Here is a 20,389-nt window from a genome sequence, read left to right as displayed (position 1 = left end):
GATGAGTTTAAGGTTATGTGTGGCACTTGCACGTTAAAGTTGTTTTTAAAGCGTTGTAGTTAAATGCGTGTTGTTACGGGTTTAACGTTTTAGAGCTTATAAACTTCTCTGTCCAAGCCTTATTTTTTCATAATTTGTTCATTTTACTTTGGCAAATTGTTTTTTGGAACTTTGTGAATGGACACATTTAGGCTTATCTATTTTATAACCACAACGGGAATGCTGCGCAGTTTCTCTCGTGCATACAGAAAATCGGTGACTTGCATGCGTCAGCAGATCTGCAAAATAACGGTACGCTTTCATGTTGACAAACCTTTGTCACAAAAAGTTGTTTTGTGTTTGTATTGTTTTATCAGTAGTGTAGGCTATATCGGACTATGAATCTCAAGTGTCTAATAGCCAAATGCTTTCCAAATGAAGAAAAAACAGGAATCAGTTTTTATGTTCATAATTTATTTGTTTGTTGATACGACATAATCTGTCACTAATAGTAAAGAAAAAGATATGTTGTGAAATTGTGATTGTATGTTTGTAGAAAAGGTCTCGACTTTGTGTCTCCAACATTTCTCCTTAGCGTAGCACTTTCTAACGTCTCCTGTCCAGAGTCTGTCTCTCGTTAATGACTTTTAGCCTAGCTCAATCACAGTACCGATCGAATAACCAAATTGTTTATGTCCGCAACTTGCGAACAGCCCTATAAAAAGCTATCGTAAGCAAAGCCCCAGGCAACGACACACGCTTATGCGCAGACTTAAAAGGAGAGGACGCTCGTGGATGTAACTTGGTGGTCATTGTCGTAGGCTACCTGGGGAGGTCTGCCCGGTGACTTGCAACTAAATTTAGGCCCTGAACAATATGGCAGGGTCAGCTTGGTCCACTTAAGGGAAGTAATTTGAGACGTTTGGCGTCCCCCGTTTGACACCACCTCTGACAGAAGCACCTGTGCCAAAGCGCACTGTAACCTAACCTCATGTATCCATCCCCCAAGTTACCTGAGCTATGGGACTACTTTTTGATTTACATCACTGGCATCCTAGAATTTAATCCAGAGGGCGGGACGCTAGAACGCATGATGTTTCCGATCCGGATGAATCCATCCAAGAAGTACAGAGCGGCGTGTCGCAGGTATACAAGAAAGTTGTTTTTACAACCATGGGTAAATGTATTTGTCAACATTTGTCATGACTGGTTTATGTCTGTTCTGGGTCACCCAATATGGTTCTTGACTGTTTTGGAAGGTAGGCCTTTAGCACACATATGATACATAAACTGTTGACTAATTTGCCATTTGACTCTGTTATATTGTATCGGGTCAGCGTTTGATCTTCGTGGTCTGTTACTTGAGACAGGACTGGGAAAGACCTTGTCGGCTATCAGTTATCAGTTTTTTTTGTCAGAGAGGTCGTAAAGTTTTTTGACATGGGTCTATAGACAGACTTTTTCACAAATGACTGTAATGTTAGGTTTATGGAAATTTGCCACTGTGCATGCATAAGAACCATGATAAAAGGATAAAATGTCAGCACAGTAAATTGCTGAAGCCAAGTTAAGCGTAAACAAAAAACATTGACAATGTCTGATAAGTGAGGAATTTGGTTGAAAAGTATAACACTTTCTGTAATGTCAATGTTCTGCCTGTGATTTAATAGCTAATGTGAAATGATTAACAATTGCCTTTATAGATTCTGAGGTCTTTTTCCTTTTGAGATGATTTTCATCTTGCCAGTATTGTATGAGGGAAGGTTGAGACAGGTTTCGTTGCACCATCATTGAGCATAAACTAGATTGTATGACCTTGTGGATTGTGAAATTGAAGCCCTACATTGTGCCCTTAAGATGTTCCTTTAAATGTTGATATTGTGTTTTATGTGTTAAACAAAAAAAAAATGCATTCTTAGTATCTTTTTTCAAAATTGTATTTTCATCTTCTCGTGCAATTTTGTTGACATTTTGATGTAGACAGGTGTACAGATTTAGACATGAAAGGCAGGTAGTGGTCCCTGTCCTACTTGTCTCACTCTGTTTTGGCTTTGTCCTTTAGTGTTTGTGAAAATCTGTGACTGGAGGCTATACTCTTCCAGATCCTGTCATGTCATCCACAAAAGCTGACACTCCACTGATGCAAATCAAGGTCTTGTATACCTCAGAGAGGTGTGGGACATAATAAGGTGGCAGACAGGTTATTTACTGGTCACCTGTCATGTGTACTCAGCCTGTCTGCATGGTACAGTACACACACACCAACATGACGCAGTGTCCACCTCTCTCACATCCTCCCTGCCCCTGCACACAAATGAACAGGATCTTAAGAAGTCACATTGTCTTGCTGTTGTTTATTACAGTAAGGAGTCTGCTCTGTTAGGTTTCCGAAAACAGTATGAATAATTGAACTATTATGACACTATTCATTGGCATCAGCTGTTAAAATGTGTACCACTGTAGCTGATTATGTAGTTTGTTTATATTGAATTTAAGAAAATATGGAAATTTCTTGCCTAGGCACATACGTTATATGCTTTTCATACTGTAGGCTTCAGACTTTAAGAAATATGGTGCACTGTAAAACGCTATATATCAGATCATAAAGTAACAAGCCACTGTTGGCGTTGCATTTTCCCTCTCAGAATTCTTTATTTATATATTATTGGATGTTATTTATAGCATCAGTATTTATCTGACCCCTTCATTGTGGAGTGGATTAGTTGTGTGTCACATTGCAACTCTCCTAGTCTTTAATTCATTGCATTCATTCATCCCATTGAGTAAGACTATACCTGGGTTTAGAGGAGAGGGTCTATTTTCTAACCTATGAATGCAGTTAATTGTTATTTGAATGGAAGTTTGTAACCCTCTTGTTTCCTAGTTTTTATTGAGATTCTGAACCAATTGACCTTTTTTTGCGAACTCTCAAGACAAGAAATGTAATGGACAATCCTGGTGACCAGACATTCAATTGAAATATAATTCTAACAGTTGTTAGTTTGTCAAGAATTGTGGTCAATGGTTTCCTAGTTTCCCACCAAATATAACTTGGGGACATTAGAATTTTGCATTAGCCCTGGAGTAAGTAAATATTTACGATTATTTTCAGATGCAGGCAACCTGGTTAAGCTTTTCTGGTTGTGAATCCATACGGACCCATACATTTGCAGTCTGTTTTACGAGTTTAATCAAAATTCAATATTCCTTCAGTAAGCAGCCGTTATTATCCCCACCAGTCTAAAAGCACGCATCATCACATCTTTCTTACACTATCAATATGTGTTCTTAATGTTACCATCCACTCACACATACACTGAATCAGCTTCATTTTTTCCTCATTGAGCAAAATCAATTCAGAGTAATGGGATTCCAATTCACCCTTCATCAACCCTACCCCCCCCCCCCCCCCCCCCCCGCCCTGCCCACATCCAACACGGTGGCAATCGATTCGTTGTGAATGACTTCATTGGTTTTGACTTTACCTCTACCAGCAATCTTTATCTGAGCAGCAAGATGCTGACTTGGTTCACCCCCAGGGAAGAACACTTGTTTCATTTTTTTTAACCTATTGACAGAACTGCGCTTCGCTGATTGGTTTGACGTGTCCGTTTAGAAGTGTCCGTTGACTGGGACAACAATCTATTGAGGCTGTTTCTTAAGGGAGACGACATAAACAGGGTGCCAGTTTTGGACAGTTGTAATTAGGCAAGCTGGCAGGGAGCGTTTCATTTTAGCTCTGTTTACTCAGCAGCATAGCAATCATTGGGGAAGCCCACTCATACATTCTGCTGATAGCTCCGTTTTTAATGACAATGTTTAGATATATCTTACTCTTGGCATTTTTATATTTCCATGTATAGTTGTTGGGCCTATTTGACTTAAAACATGCGGGAGAGTTTTATTCCATTTGGGTTATTAACGTTTCGTTTTGAGTCAAAACTGAGTCAAATCTGTCTGGTTTGGGGGCAAAATACTCTGATAACCCACAAAATTAAACCGAAGGTTAAAGATCTGAAGACGGATAAGCTGTCAGGGAAGTTCAGTTACATTCCCAGACTGGGTTCACTGAACCTTACATTAACTGATGTAAAGTAGATTTTATAGGACTGCTAAAGGGTCGTCAGGAGCATAAAATATGCATCTTATTTCTATGTCTCAGTTATTAGGACTTCTTGTTTCCATTTGTATCTTGCATTTAATTCTCTAGATTCCGATTTTAGTTCCAGTAAAGCATTCCTTGGCTTGTAGGCAGCTCCATATAGGTAAAACGAAACACATTCCTCTGTGTAAGACATAGAGCCCTGCTAGTGGTTGTGCTGCAGCTGGGATGCCAACGGCGTACCCTATAAATCCATGGTAGCATAAACTCTACAGTAGAACAGTCTCAGAGGGCACTTGACTTAATTAAGTTTCTCATGTTTCTCAACGTAAAACTATGAGGCTTACATAAACTATTGCAATAAACATTGTTCCTTTTGTTGATTCTGCTAGTTGTCTTGTTTCTGTTAGCACTATGCAACTTGCCAATATAAATACAGATCTCAGATAATCTCACAGCAATCTTATTAACCTTGAAAGGAGTGTAGAACTGACCGTGCTGACCATCACCCAGAACAGGTACTATGTCCTTCTTTAAAAGATTTCCCCCTAAATCCTTGTTTTAGTGTTACTCACAATGTGTAGGTTCTGTGTAGGGACAGTTGTAACACTTGGAAAAACCTATTAGCTATTTGGCTATGAGCACTGCAGTCAATGTTCCTGAATCTATGAACAGCTGCATGTCTAAGTCTCCCAGAGCTCATTTGCGTTCCCCTCCTCACCTATGGAGGGCAGCCTTGCTCCCATTATCCACTTGATCGTAAACAGGTCAGACTGGTCTCTCACTCTCACTCACTCTCTCTTTCATCTCCTTCGCTCTCTCTTTTTTTCTTTCATCTCTCTCCTTCTCGAGCTCTCTTTTTTTAAAGAACCTATTTCCTCTCTCATCTGTGCTGACAGAACCTTAAGAAAAGAAACCATAATGAAGTCATGGCGTCAGGTGCAGATCTGTGGAGTCCCCTCTCTGGGGTGCTTTGGACTACCCTTCAGGGCAGTGGTGGTTAGGGCTCTCGTCGCATGAGCTGTGTGTGAATTGTGTGCGCATGTCTGGCCCCAGGCCTTTGTGTGATTTCTCAATGTGGATGGGATAATCCCATAATCTGATAACAACCCACTGTGCAGATTTGGTGATTAAAGTTCTGATGCAAACAGTTGTTACCATGGTTGCTGCATGGAGAAGAAGAGAATAAATCACTGTATTGTGTTGTTGTATGGAACGGGTATGTGTGTATTGGCTTTTGTTTGTAAGGAATATGTGTGTGTGTTGTGGAAGGGGGGCGGTTGTGTTTATCTTTTGTTTGGTTCCTGTTTCAATCTCAATAATCCCCAATGTTTGAGTTTTTCTGATAACAATAGTAGTCAGAGTTTTCACACTGAGATTATGATTGGTTTCAAGAATATCCATGTTTACCCTGAACCACGGTGCAGCGAGTGTATGAGGTGAATAGTGGAGTGTGAAATAAGAAGGGGGTAGGGGGGAGAGAACAGGCTGATGTAACAGCGAGGTGTGTCTACAGTGGACAGGCAGGGCAGTCCCTCTCGGGTCCACTCCATGATGGATGGAGGGGGAAAACAGCAAGCCACACAGGATTTGATAAACTGCCCTGTGCACAAGCCAGGTCTCTCCTACTCTTACTCACACTAGGAAAAGGACACACACACACACACACACTGACATACACTCTGTCTTTCTCTGTTGCTCTCACTCACACAGGTAACTGCGGACCCGTAAGTATGTACACACACCCAAATGGGCACATGCACCCCCTACCACTTTCACACACACACACACACACACACACACACACACACACACACACACACACACTCCACACTACATTTCAGGTGTATTGTTGTTACGCAATCCTTGAAATCCAATTATTTTTTATTGCAGGATTCTCACAAGAGAGGGTTGTTTTTACTTAGAACTTGACACCACCCAAATTAGGAAACACACTCCTGATTTGCTTTTGTACAGACTGTTCATGCCCACAAAGACACACTGGACACCTAGCCCCCTTATTAGACCACTACATCAGTCCCTTTCTTCAGATAAACAAAACCACACACACACGCCTCAAATTGATTACTTTCAATGGTTGTGCTCTCTCAGGAAATGCCTGCATTAATCTACAGTGGTACCGTCCTTTTAGATGCGTCAAGCTGTGCAGAGGAAAGACGAGGGGAGGAGATGGAGATTTACATAGAATTAAAGCTTAGAACGTAGCATTAACACTGCAATCATGGATGGGCTGTTGATTTCTAACTTCCTCTAGACAGCCTTTACGTAAATGGAAAATTGGTTCCTTAATTATTTAGGATTGTAGTCGATGTGCTATCTTCCAAACATCTGCATAGGAATTCCTAGCATTCTGTAGCCTTCCACAAATGCAATATTTCATTTCATTTCAATACTTCATGTGTCTTTTTTTGAGCAATCAATGGCACTATATAATTTCTTGCCCAATTAGAAGACAACATATAGTAGTGTACTAAAACTTGTATAATATATACAGAAGAAGAATGTTAGGTATCCAGTTCTAAAGCTAGTCTCTCCACCCTGGACAAGGCTACTGGATGAGGTAAGACACTGGGATACCTTCCAGGCTCTCTGATCCAGTTGAGTTTTTACTCAACACTTAGCTTGTTGACAAGTTTTGTAATGGCGTGTTACCACAGTAGACACAGTGCTGTTCAAGAGGTTGGTTCATAGCCTATTGGGTGGCACTGGAAAACTATTTTATATCGGCAACATTTCCCTCCATCAACTAGCTAGCTTTTTATGCTGTAGCTGTCTAAAGCACTGTTTCTGAGAGGTGGTGAGTGGCATGTGTGTCAGAAGATCCAATCAGAACCCATAGACAAGTCAGAGAGGAAACAGTAGAGATGACAAAACATTGACGCTGGTGGCTTATAAGTTATAACCTTCTATGAGAAATAGCTATTGTTTAGCTGAATTACAGTCAACCAGTAGCGGCCCATGAGTGAGCCATCAGCTGCTGCAGAAGCTAATTTACGCCACCTGCCAATGGTTGGTGAGCCATTTTTTCCGGGTTACTTCCCAAACAAGCCCGACTTTCCTTAGCTTGTGGCTCCATCTGTGCTACAGCTCTCTGGGTGTTAGCCTGCAAATGTAGTTGAGCGCTGACACGTGTGTCACCTCAAATTTCAATGGGAAATCATGAACAGATACTGCTGGCAGGAGTGTGTCACAAAAGCATGTCCTCTCCCATGAGCCTAACTTCTCACCCTAGTGACAGAACCCTTAAGCAAACATGACACTCCAGACATACGTGGGACAAAGGTAAAAGGACCAGCCAGAACACACTGAGAGACTACATCACAAATGCCTATACTGTATGCAGGCTTATACTGCTGTCCCAGGATTTATATTCCATTTTCCCTCAGTACAATTGATAGCACTGCTCCCTCTTGTATTCATCTATTTTGTGATCTTGTCAGAGGCCATTTTCATTCATGTTTTGTTGTCATGATAAGTGGACATATTATTTGTCCTATAATTCAAGTAAGGTAATGGTTGTTTTGCCCACGTAAACGCTTCAAGGCACGTAAACATGAAGACATGCCACACAATTTCAGTTGATAGGATTTAGATTAGAAGACTAATGACAATGCAATATAATGGCTCAGGAGATTAAATGTTTATTTATTTATTTTTTCTAATGGAGTTGGAATACAATGTTGGGACAGAATCAGATCCTCACCTTGACACTTTCCAACTCAATGTCATATACCCAAACACATATCAAATAAGAAAACAGAACTCAACAGATTTAAAGTTTAGAGGTCTTTGAATACTAACCATTTGTTCATCCTCATCAACAGATGTCAGTTCAATTATTTAAATATTGTTTGCATTCTTCCCAGGGCAATTCTGGTGCAGCATAAAATGAAAAAAATGCTGTACATACAACCCAAAAAACTATAAACAAGTAATATGAATATAAGTAGTATACATGTAGGCCAAGTTTGCAAAGTGCAATGAGTAAAAAAAGCACAAAAAGTCAGAATGTGCAACAATAAGAGGTGGAGTGTAGTTCATGCCAAGATGGAAGGTGGCCTTGGTGAATGTTATAAAGAGGGTAGAGACAGAGCTGTGACACCTCTGTAACCTTATCGCAAGTGGCCACCACTCTCCGTAGCTCTGCAGTCAGTAAAAGTGTTACCAACCAACTTGTTCATAGAAAACACAAAGTCTGTGTCACGTGTCATATATGTCTACTAAGACTGGACGAATTGGTGGGAATGCCAACGTATACCATGAAAAGCTGCCCCAACTGTGGGACCGCAAGGGCTGTTTGCTTGATGAAGAAAGGATGTAGCGCTTAAAGGAGCTTTTCGCCTAACACCTACATCAGCCTGCCACACACTCCCCTTAAACAGAAAGACTTTAGCCACATTCAAAGGAACCAACGTCAAAATGTTTCATTTCATTTCGCAGTACACTGTGACCTCCCTTTTTGTTTGCTCGTGTTCGTTGCGTAACAGATGTAATCTGTGGTTGAAGTTGATGATGGAGTTTTGGAGTGAATCTGTTAACTGCGCGCGGAATTAGAGGACACAGTAGGCAGATGATCATGTGGCTTGCGCAAGAAAAGACCTCCGCGCACGGGTGAAGCATTGGTGGACGCGGCAAGGGGGGAAGCGCGGACAGTCGTTGGGGGGAAAATTGAAGTATTTCGACTCAAAATGCCAACGTTTTCTGTCATGTATAAAGGAGCTGTCATCATTAGCAGGTAAAAGTTGCAAATTGGTGCAGAAATCGGTTATTGTTGCGGAATTCCGTTGTTAAAGTCGCACTTTGCGTAGTCCATTCTTGACTTTTTACGAGCATGTAGCGAGCGCACGCTTTCAAAACAAAGGTGGTTGTTTCTTACATTTGTCTCTTTATAAATGTTGCTAGTTTGTCGAGCCTACTTGTTCGTCTTTAAATAATTGTAAAAACTCAATGAGTCCATTTACCCATACAGCTCAACAACAACAGAGCATGTGGTGCTGAAGGGACAGCACAGCCGTGTAATCTCCTGCAGATGTCCAAAAGATAACATTCGTTTTGCTCCAATATTTCACTTTTTAAGATCGTGTCGTAGTAGTCCTACTGACCACGTGGGTCTACTCCTGTTTGTAGTACGTGTTGAGTACGGTTTAATACAATATGTTTATGTTTTGATGCGTAAAGGATGGATGCGTTACCCTGTTTGTAGTTACCTATTGCTTTCCCAGTGTCTCTTGAAGCCTACGCACATCCATAGGATGTGCTCTAAGGTCTTAAAAAAAGACATTGTTACCACTGTACCATTATGTTTCTTCTAAAACAACAAAAATCTACCTTCTTTGTATAGGGGTGCGGGGAAATAAGCTTTAACTTTGACATTCCTTCACTTCAAAGACTGTATCCCACCAATTTCTAGCCACTGGTAAACCTACATACCCTAAAACCAATCCAGAGAGCAAACTGGCTTTTAGGCTTAACCAGAAATCTTTAAAATGGTTGATTGAATAGACAGCTTTGGCTGTGTTTACAGTGCTGGTGCCAATCTTTACTGACTAAATGAAGAAAATTGAGTGTTTGGGTTCTGTCGGCGGGTGACATCTGGGTTGTCTTAACACAGCTGTAGGATTTGGGTTGATCCAAGGATAAATATAGATTTTATTTGCTTTAATTGACTATGCATTTACAATTCATGCTACTTCAAATGAGAATGAGATGATTTACAACATTTAATAAACTGCTTTTTTGTTAAACCTTCGTATTTACTATATACTTAACATGTATAATGTTTACATAATGCAGCTTTGCTTACCATTGCTGATGCCTTAACCAGACCTTTATGTATTTCAGTGATGGGAGACATATTGACCTTGTTAAATTGACCTATCTGAGCCACTCACTCTTAAATATTGATACATATCCTACCCCAGGGGCTAAATCAGAATCTAAAGTCCAATGCTCAATGGATAGCTCACATCCTGACGATTTCTTGCCATGTTTAAATGGGGAAGCCAAGGTTACGGGCCATTTTTGCACGGGATCCCGGTCGAGTCCTTTGTGTTGGTTCCACACAGCTAATCTGATGGTTCAAAACTGCTGACCACAGAGAAACCAGGGGAGGTGGGGGATGCACACTGGCCCAACCAACACCATGTTAAAACCATCCTAATGATGCTGTGGGCCAGCATCCTCAGAGGGATCCCTCAGGATTCCCAGAGAATTGTATGAATACATTTGACTATGTGATCTTTTATGATGTCCCTGAGGTACTCGTCCTGTTGTGTAATAATTGTAGTCATTTATTCGAAATATTTATGTAGACATAATGTAGGGGAATCCTTTTGGGGGAGGAGGGGGGTGGGAGGTAATTGGACACTACTTCAGAATGTGATGTTTGTGATCAACTCTTCTTTCTGTGACACTCTCCAATATCCTCCCCCATCCCTCTCCCCTTCTTACCATGTCTACCTCTCCTTCCCTTACCCCACAGGACACTAATGGGTCCATATGGAGTAGATCGTGCTGTGCATTCCATTGAATTTAAGGATTGTGAGAATGGTCTGGGTAAGTCTACTCCTTGTATTATTCTGTTTTCAATTTCCATTTGGGAGACAATTAAAGATGGATGTACACCTAATGGCAAAACATACTAAAAGGTTAACCAGAAGAGATTATATTAAATATTTTGCATGGGGAAATCAATTAATTATAAATCAATGCGCTAATAATTATTATTATAAAAATGTCTGATTTGGAAAGATTTCAACTCCATCGTTCTTTTGGTGTATCCACAGTTACATCTGCTAGCTAGACCACTTACACAAGGAGGTTTGCAAAGTGAACATGTAGGATCGCACTACATTGAATAGACTACTGTTCACTTTTGTCTGCTGGTGGGTTTATTATGTGGGATGGCAATCAAAAGAATGGGTAGCATTGGTAAAGACTTGTTTCTAAGTCTTTACAAATAAGCAGCTCTCTGTCACATGTTGATTTGTGCAGTTGGCAACATGCATGTGTCTGTGTGTGTGTGTGTGTGTGTGTGTGTGTGTGTGTGTGTGTGTGTGTGTGTGTGTGTGTGAGGGAGAAGGGCCATGTGGTAGAGCTGCAACCCCTGAGCTCAAGCTGAGATAATTTCACACAGCGGACTGTTCTGTAGTCCTCTGGTCACCCCAGAAACTCTTACACACTATTATGACTTTACTCAAACACACAGATGACACATGTAGACATGTTGCACATGTACAACCACACATAAGTACACATATTATTCATAGGACTGCATACAAGGTAACGCAGGGGTAGCATGAAGAAGCCACATACTCATGCCAACCTGGGCACATTGTACCTAATTCACCGGCTAACCATACAGTTTTAAGCTGCGTCACAAAGCTTGTACGGAAATCTGTTCCTTCTCAATTTACTGTCATAGTGAAAAGAAGGGCTAGATTTTACTGCACATGCAGAACATCATGGTAGAAATGTGTTACTTCCTTGGAAAAAAGCTTATGGCATTGATGTGTGTGTGTGTGTTTTTGAGTCAGAATCTTAGTCAGAATATAAAATCTGTTCTACTGGAAGTCCATCCAGGTTCGATGCTATAAAATATACCCAGAAGCACAGGTCAGTCTCAACCAGTCATCTTCTAAATAAAAGACCATAGTCAATGTATTTTGTTTTGTAGAACTAAAATAGATGCATCTCTCAGTAACACACAGGTTTTACACTACATTCATGCGGCTTTGCTACCTCTGCGTACAAGGCAATGCTCACTAATCTCATTGTTGTAGCATTCTGTCACCCAATTCAGTGTGTGGGAGGGGAGTATGTGTATTTTCCAGAATAATCTCTGTTTGGGTATCCTATTCTCACTTCAACAGCCAGCCCAGTTTGAATTATTTAAAGAAGCAATAAACTAAAGTTTAGTGTCAAAGCATAGTCCACACAGCAAATATGGTTCAGAGTTACATGTACAAAATGTTCTTTTTTAATAAATCATGGGCGTTATGTATCAACAATATTTCAGTAGATACTTTTTAAAATCAGTTTGAGTTCTATGATCTTTGCAAGGACTCTGCAAACTGTTTCATCTCCTGAATTGCATTCTATCCTTACGAGGAATAAATGCCCTTGACTCTGTGTGAGCATGGAATAATGATCCAGAATTCCATTTTTCTTGCAGTAACAAAAAACACATCTCTGGAGTCTTCTGATATCCTTAGTGAATACATTAAAAGAATGACTGTGCTTAGCTGGAGACGGACAGTGCTTTGGGCTAGTGGTTCCAGAAGCTGCTATCATACTGCTGTCCTCAGAAAGTAGCCTGTGGAAAGAGGGGAGGAACTCACCAAAGATACCAGATAATTAACATGCCCCCTCTCGCTCAGAACCCAATTAGTGCTAACATATTGTCTGCCTGGTAACAGCAGAGCAGCCTGAAGCTAAAGAGGTCCTTTTCTACTAGATAAATGAGACTGAATATGCTGGGGTCTGGTCGTTGTGTTCAAGCCTACAAGAACAACAAATGGACATTTGTACTGTGAATGTCCTGTTAATGACTGCTGTGAATCGACTTAATGGGTGATTTATATAGACTCCTACCAGAAGTACAGTAGATATGGCCACTGTTGAAATAAAATTGTTTATCTGTAAATCAGGCAGCAAACTGTAAATAATGTGCAATATGAAAATCATTACATAAATTGCATTCCATATTACCTACATCAGCATCCTAGCCTGATGCTATCTCTTCATCAATTCCTTTCTTCTGACCCCTAGTATGCTTTGTGCCATCTCTCTTAGTCATTGGCATACATTTATGTTGTCATAATTAGCATTCATTCCAGTCTGACACAACTTAATTCAAGCACCATAATCCTAGCGAGAGGACTCTCTCTACCCGATCCTAGACCAGGGAAATCGACATTGTGCTTGGTGCATGTTCTACAACTGCTCTGGCATGTTTGGATATGTTCACAGTCAAAGAAAATGTATTTTTAAGGCAGAGGGAATATTCTACCCAGCTATATGCACCACAGAAAGATGTCTGAAATGGCAGAAGGAAAACAAGTTTAACAGGATGTGTGTTATTTAAAGCTGCAGCAGGTAAAAATTGAGAGAAACAGCGCCCCCGATTCGTGTCTGAACTTCTGTGTTTTCCTCCAGCTTAGTAGAAAAGTAGCGGGTCGTTCCAAAATTAGAAATTGATATTCCACTGGCATTGAGCTGTCCGTGTTGCTAAGCATCTCTCAGAGGATCTCATTAGCTGGCACAACATGTTTACAGGTGACAAAACTTGAAAGAAATCGTACCTATTGCACCTTTAAAAGTGTACATTGCCCAAGTGAACAATGTCTTCAATCTTTTGTGGACCTTATAGTTAACTCTAAACATACTCTAAAATCACTTCCACATTGAAGCACAAAAGTTTTGCAGTGGTGATTATTTAGTGCATGCCAAGAACATACAGTACAGTCAAACTCCCTGTTACCCTTCTGCTCCGGATTGTCTACTCGCCGAGCGTCGTCATCCGACCTTGTCTCATTAGCCGTCGCCATGGTGATAGAGCGTCTAGTAGGGGGTCTGGGCTGCTGATCTGGGCATCGTGTGTGTATGCCCTTGGGACCAGGATAGACCTCCTGGGGCTCTGGTTGGCCCAAAGGTGCCTGCTAAGATGCCTGCTTAAAATCCAACCCCACCCCAGCTCATTGCACCCTCGACTTCACCTACCTCAATCCTTTCTTCATCCGACGATTAATAAGCTTTAGGTTGAGCAACCCAACAGGAGTGTGTTGTATCGGTGTGTCATTGTTCATGGAAGCATATTCATTCATCTGCCGTTACTCATCTGTGACAACTATTCTTTTCAACCCTGTAGGAAGGCACAGATACCAAAGAACATTTCCGTGGTGGAGGTCAAGTCTTTGGGGTGCTACAGCAGCAAACAAACACCACCGTGCGCTCTCTCTTATTCAACATCACATGTTCTCCTCCTTCACAAATATATCTAATCTAACCTAAAACTGGAGCCGGTGCCTAAACGACTGTAGGGCCCTATGAGCCCTGTTCCTTCATGAGTGTGCAAGCTGTACCCTGCTGAGTATTAGCCGCTCTGTTCCCCGAGCCTGTTTAAATCCTCACTTTATTAAGACTCATAGTTATTCACCAGTGAGTACATAAGCTGGTTATGGCTTCTTTTATCTTGTTTGATGATCAGGAGAGAATGAGAACTTGAACACTGTACAGATTAAGTAGCCCTTTGGCTTCTCTAGTTAAAGTGTGTGCGTTGTGTGTTATATTGGTGTTACACTGGGGTGTAGCAGGGGCTATTTGAACTCCACATCCACTTTCACAGAATGCTGATGATAGCAGTTGTACATTCATTGAGGGGAACTGTTTTAGTATGGTGGTTCGGTTGCGTAATGTACTCATTAAAAGATGAAGATGAAAATTCACTTAATCATAATTAATATGGAATTATTACAATTAATCAAATCATTGATGGTGTAATCACTCAGACAACTTGGAGAAGGCACATAGGGCGGTCTGACTCAAGCCTTTTAAAAAACCTTTCAGGTTTAATGGTATTACCATTAGGGCATGAAAATATGTCACTGTTGTAGCACAAGGGTGTGTATGATTTGACCTTCCTGAAGTTACAAACAACACTACAACAGGAATGCAAGAGCTAAATATTTTGGTTTTGTTTGCCATCAGGAATCAAAGTCATCGGGGGAGTGAAGGAGCAGACAGGAGAAGAGTTTGGCGTCTATGTCAAAAGGATATTACCTGGTGGCCTTGCTTCGCTTGATGGTATGTATGTTATTTTCTACGTTAAAATCAGTAGGGGGCACGCCTGTCCACTAATCTTTTGGTTGTACTGTTATGTTCCAAAATTATCAAATAATCTTGTGCCTTTTGGACGAGGTTCTTGGTTTGAGACCTCCTGTGAAGGATTGTAGGGATGGCAACCACTGATCAATTTCTGCCAAATCTGCCAGACCAAGCTTTGTTTAATAAAATTGCTCTGACCCCATGATTTGGACAGCTTTCGCTAATGAACAAAGATGAGCAATCTCATTATTGTGGATGAGAGCTTCTGAAATGCCCAATTGGGCCTGCACTCCCGAATTATAACCTTGAATGGTTTAATTGGAGAAGTAATGAGGTGCTCTAATAAACAGTTTGTAGGGTTACCAAGGTAATATCCTTGGTCCGCTTTCCTAGTCCTAACCCATTTTCATAGATCCCCTTGAACAGCCCTACACAAATTATAAATGCAGCACCTTCCAAAACCCACTTCAACTATAATCCAACACATAAACAATAAAGGTACACTTTACACACTTTATATCATTATAAAAAAGAACACAATAAGATTCAGCTGGTAGCATTATGTCCTTAGTTGTCTAACTCCTAGTGTTTTTGGTTAAGAAGTGGCATGCCAAAGCTCACTGTATATGCTAATGCCCGTGTCAGGCTGGATTTGGCTGCTCCCCCCAGTTACTGTCTCATACTCTGCTGCAGCCTCACAGTGGAGTGCCACAGTATGTTGCGGCTCCAAGTATGCTTGCCTTGTGGACTGTAAATTTGACAGGCTTTGCATGGTATGGGACCCTTGTTTGACATCCTCTGGGGAAGAAATACCTCTCTCCACTCACTCAATTCAGTCCCTGGAATTTGGATACATAAAAATGAGTGTACATTCCGTTGTCTGGTGATTCAATCGATTGTTTTGGGTGGAAAGATATAAATACAGCCCCTGCTGTTCCCGTTATAACATATTCCTCTCTTGTGTTTATCACAAGCCTAATGAGCCCATTTGAGACTGTAAAATTCTGTTTGGGATCCAGTTTGTGTAGTGAACAAGGGTAGTTTTTGTTGTGGTGAATCTAAATAGGCAGGTATAGTTTCAATTAAATTACATTGTCTTCTAAATCATGATACAAAAGCATGTAAAATGTGTCAAAATCTTTTTATTTTTGTGTATACTACCATCAAGACCTAACCATACAGCAGTTGAATCGAGGCATGTTGGAGCTTCATTTTAAACATGCCCTACAGGAGACACATTCAACTACAGGGTCTGATAAGACTGTACTTGATGTTCAGTACAGTACTGTGGGGGTTTTAATTACTTCCAACCAACATGAATATATTACTGTGGGGACTGCTTCGGAGAGGAGAGATTAGAGCTATTATAATATGGCTGTATTATACTGTATGTATGGAGGCTGGATTAATTTGGCCCATGCTGTAGCTTACGTCTTTTCCTACAGACGTGAATGGAGCAAGCAGCAGCAAACGCTACGTGGTCTCGAAGGATATGTCACATTTAAACTACTCTGAGGTGTTGTCTAAAGGAGGCTGGAATAGAACCAGCAAAAGCTGGGAATGGGTGTCTTTGTGGTTTCATCAGCAGCAAACTGCAGTGCCTCGTGTCCGTGCTGCTGTCAGCCTCTTTCACCTCTGCTCCACCTCCTACTGTCTAAACAGCCAAATATACAGTATAATACAAACACTGTATTACAAGATTGGACAGCCCAGTGCCCACACTCCCACAGTGTCCTGGAATCAACTGTACATCGCTACTAGGGTAGGCTAAATACTGTAGACTATATACAGTATTTCCTCTGGCTGTCAAGTTCAAAAAGCTGTGAGTGGCAGGAGACGATTTTATGAGACATTGCTTCTCTCACTAGGGCATGAATTCATTAATAAAACACCCTGAAAACATGGCCTACTTTCAGCGCTCCTAAAAATGTCATCGGAAATGTTGCGTAGGGACAGTCCATTCGGAGGTTTAGATAAGAAAAGATCTTGGCTGTGGTTTTGACCTTCAACACCATGTTTAGCATATGTATTTTAGTTAACAAACCATTCAAAGGACATGTGGTCATTGTCAGATGCACACACACATGTATGCACGCTCCTCAGACAGCCTTAGTGGGATAGGGATGTCTGTGAAAATAGACGTGTATTTCCGTTTGAGTTGAAGTGTCCTTCACAGGCCAAAGGCAACGTCTCTCTCCACAGTTTAGACGACTTGTTTACAAATACTAGGAATTATGAGCTTATGGTCTTACCACACACTCTCTTTAAGTGTACCACCACTTCATCTGCTATTATCTGATAGAAACCTAATTGCCAATATGGGGGATTAGAATATTTAGCTTGTTCTCAGATCAGTTGAGTGGGGTATTATGTTCCAAAATAGAGAGGAGAAGCCTACTGTATGAAAGATCTCTTAACTGAGATAAAGTAGACCAACATGTAGAGCTGTCTTCTTAAGGTTTTACATCTAAGGTCACTTATGTTGTTTAGTCCACATATGCTTAAGAGCAACATCTGATGTACTAAATACCTTTGACCCACTGTAATATCTTTATCTGACCTCACCTGACCTTGTGTGGCCATCCCATAGGGAACCTTCAACCGGGGGATCAGATCTTGGAGGTGAATGGAGATAGTCTGATACAAGTCACAAGTGAAAGGTACGTTTCCATTAAAGAAAGTTAGACTGTCTTTCTTGTAGGATCCAAATACACTGCATTTTGGCGATGAGATTGTAAAAAAGTATATGCGTGTGTGTTTGTTTTGTGTTTACCAGTGCTGTGGATATCCTGAGGTCAGCGTCCTCGTCCAATCGCATGCGCCTTCTGATCGCTAGAGATGAAGAAGCAAAGTAGGTTGTGATTTGAGCACTCTAGTTCTGAAACTCGATATCTAAATCTTCAATCAAGACAAATGTGGTTGTGTATGTTCATGGAAGCCGGAAGTTCTGTCAAAGTTTTCAAATATTTGTCTCCACTAACAAGTTCAATTCAAAAGTTCAGTTGCTATCCTCATCTGTTGATACAAAAGGAATAACCTTTTCATTTTGTCCCGCTTGTCATTCACTCCAATGTGTGATTATCAAAAAGAAGGCGTTTTTATTTATTATTGATAGACAAAATGAATAATTTTGTTGGTAAACTAGATCGGCACTCGTGTTGGCCAGCCCCTGTGAACATTTTGGCTTCCTCTTCAAAGTGGGACCTAGGAAACATGGCGTACATTTTGGGCAGGTTTTTGGGCAGATAGGGGCCTTACCCCCTCCAGCACTTCCTTTCCTTGTGTTAGCAATGCTTAGCAACAAGACACCATTAGCGGAAAAACAAGCAACACAGTCATCACAAGCTGCTAGTGACCTTTAAACCTTTGAAGGCATAGTCATGAAAGGGACTTTTAATAATGTGATATGAAGCACAATTCGTCTTTAGGATGATTTTGTCAGAAAAAAGCTTATGCTGTGTGTTAAAATAAAAACAAACAAAATAATAAATATATAATATATAATAAAACTCTACTCATGTGTAATTGTGTAACTGGTTAAACTAATCCCTCAGTGTGAATGCCACCCGCGCTAGCTTTTCTGTGGCGTAGCTGCTGAGGCGATGTTTGTGAGAGGTGGTCCTTGCATGAGTCAGAGGACCCTCAGATCCAGCGCTGGTCTCTGCTAGTGAGGAAGGAAGCGACACTGCTGAACGATGCAGACGACACCTGTAACACATCGTTACAGCTTCCAGGCCCGTAGGTTTCTATATGTAGCATAAAGCCATGGCTGCATATCTGAACGTGATGCTTGGCGGCTGCACAGATAGACGAATGCTAAGGGAAAACAAAGTGAAAGCAAAGAACTAGGTCACATTGTTGGTGTGACGAGAAACACTCATTCACTCACACCTGCCATAAAATGGGATAGTCTGCCATGGCTTGCTTTAGTCCAGACAATAAGCTTTTGTATTGTGTGTCACTATGGTAATATTTAAAGATATGAGTCTGGGCATGCATATGGTTACTATTGGCCAAGCTAGAGACTTCTTCAATATTTGACTTAGGAAGGGATCTTATGTGATATATTAGGATTCCTTACAATCTCTCAGTCATGTTGTTGGTTGCTGTCAGTACAAATGTTTGTCTGTAGTTACTGTACAACAGAAGAGAGACAATAACTTAGTGAAACATTTGATGGCTGTTCGCGCGCCATAGTGGCATGTGGCGTGTTATTAACTCATTTAGTGGAGCCAGATTACAAGAGGCTGAGGTACGTGGGTAGGTCGGATCACCCCAGTAAAGGAGACAGAAATAGACGTGTAGTAATTAGTTAGATACCCCCCAGTCACACATCCTATTGCTGGCATTTCAGTCCACAACATGTAATAAGTAGATGAGTAAGGAGGAGTCTCTCTCTGTCTCCTTCTCTCTCTCTCTCTGTCTCCTTCTCTCTCTCTCTCTCTCTCTCTCTCTCTCTCTCTCTCTCTCTCTCTCTCTCTCTCTCTCTCTCTCTCTCTCTCTCTCTCTGTCTCCTACTCTCTCTCTCTCTCCTACTCTGTCTCTCTGTGTCTCTCTGTCTCTCTCTCTGTATCTAGGGGAATGTGAGCAGACTAAGGGGTAGAGGCAGGCAGGCAGGAGGGCTAAGCCAGGGACTGTGGCTCCTGATGAGATGAGCCTGTACGTCTCACAGCTCTAATCTGCACTCTGCACTCTTCCACACAGAGGCCAGGGCAGGGGGGGGGGGGTATGGAGGAGAGGAGGGGGGAGAAAGGGGGGAAGGAGGGGGCTGGAGGGATTATGCCTCAATCTCAGTATCCCCCGTCTCTCTCTCTCTTTCTCTCTCTCTCTCTCTCTCTCTCTCTCTCTCTCTCTCTCTCTCTCTCTCTCTCTCTCTCTCTGCGATGCCTGATGCCCGCCCATAATAAAGGTGGAGCTAGTGTAATACACAGGTACGCTGGGGACCAGAAAAACGTATCTCCCTGGACTGTGGTTGTATAACAACAGTGTGGTCCATTTGTTTGATCTTTTTCGCTATACTTAAAGAGCTAGGGATTCACTCCATGTCCCTAACGCCCCGTTGCCACTTGACCCGGTTTGACCTCTGACACCGATTCTCCCAGAGCAACCATTCCAATGTGGGAGACTAGCCGTCCCACATGCTCATAGCCTCCCAATCCGTTCGATTAAGTGGGTTTAGAATGGATTGCTTGACCAGCATTAGCGTCAGGTAGGTCCATGCCCTCTCACCCGTCCCAATTAGATCGTTTTCACGCCGTCACACCTGAAGTAAGGTGTTCTTGTCCTTGACGTAAAGAGGATGAAGTTCTTTTTAGACTGGCAAGGCAGGAAAGATACTGCTGACCCACATCTGAGAGTCAGAACCGTCTGGGAGGGGGGGAGGGGGGGGTGAAGGAGGTGTGGGGGGGGGGGGGGGGGCGTGAGGGGGAGAAACAGAGAGAGAGGGCCAATAAGGACACAGAG

At 41.6% G+C, this 20,389-nt stretch overlaps 1 protein-coding gene across 10 annotated transcripts in view; it reads left to right on the top strand.

Annotated features, from left to right (window-relative positions):
• The window catches only part of si:dkeyp-72e1.9 (syntaxin-binding protein 4), a 47,493-nt gene that overhangs the window by 10,897 nt on the left and 16,207 nt on the right, over positions 1-20,389 (top strand). For 7 of the 10 annotated variants that reach the window (XR_006957362.1, XM_047037677.1, XM_047037674.1 and 4 more), the window contains 4 exons: positions 10,584-10,657; positions 14,810-14,905; positions 17,517-17,586; positions 17,703-17,777. Coding sequence is in view for 9 of the 10 variants with exons in the window: in XM_047037674.1 (XP_046893630.1) it covers positions 10,584-10,657; positions 14,810-14,905; positions 17,517-17,586; positions 17,703-17,777 (315 nt within the window). In the remaining variant the exon portion in view is untranslated. Of the gene's footprint in view, position 1; positions 8,838-10,583; positions 10,658-14,809; positions 14,906-17,516; positions 17,587-17,702; positions 17,778-20,389 lie in introns of those variants that run through there. The other 3 variants (XM_047037682.1, XM_047037680.1, XM_047037675.1) reach the window with 1 other exon arrangement.

This window comes from Hypomesus transpacificus, chromosome 17 (genome assembly GCF_021917145.1).
Source record: "Hypomesus transpacificus isolate Combined female chromosome 17, fHypTra1, whole genome shotgun sequence".
Taxonomy (NCBI): Eukaryota; Metazoa; Chordata; class Actinopteri; order Osmeriformes; family Osmeridae; genus Hypomesus; species Hypomesus transpacificus.
This window is presented reverse-complemented; position numbering and strand designations above follow the sequence as displayed.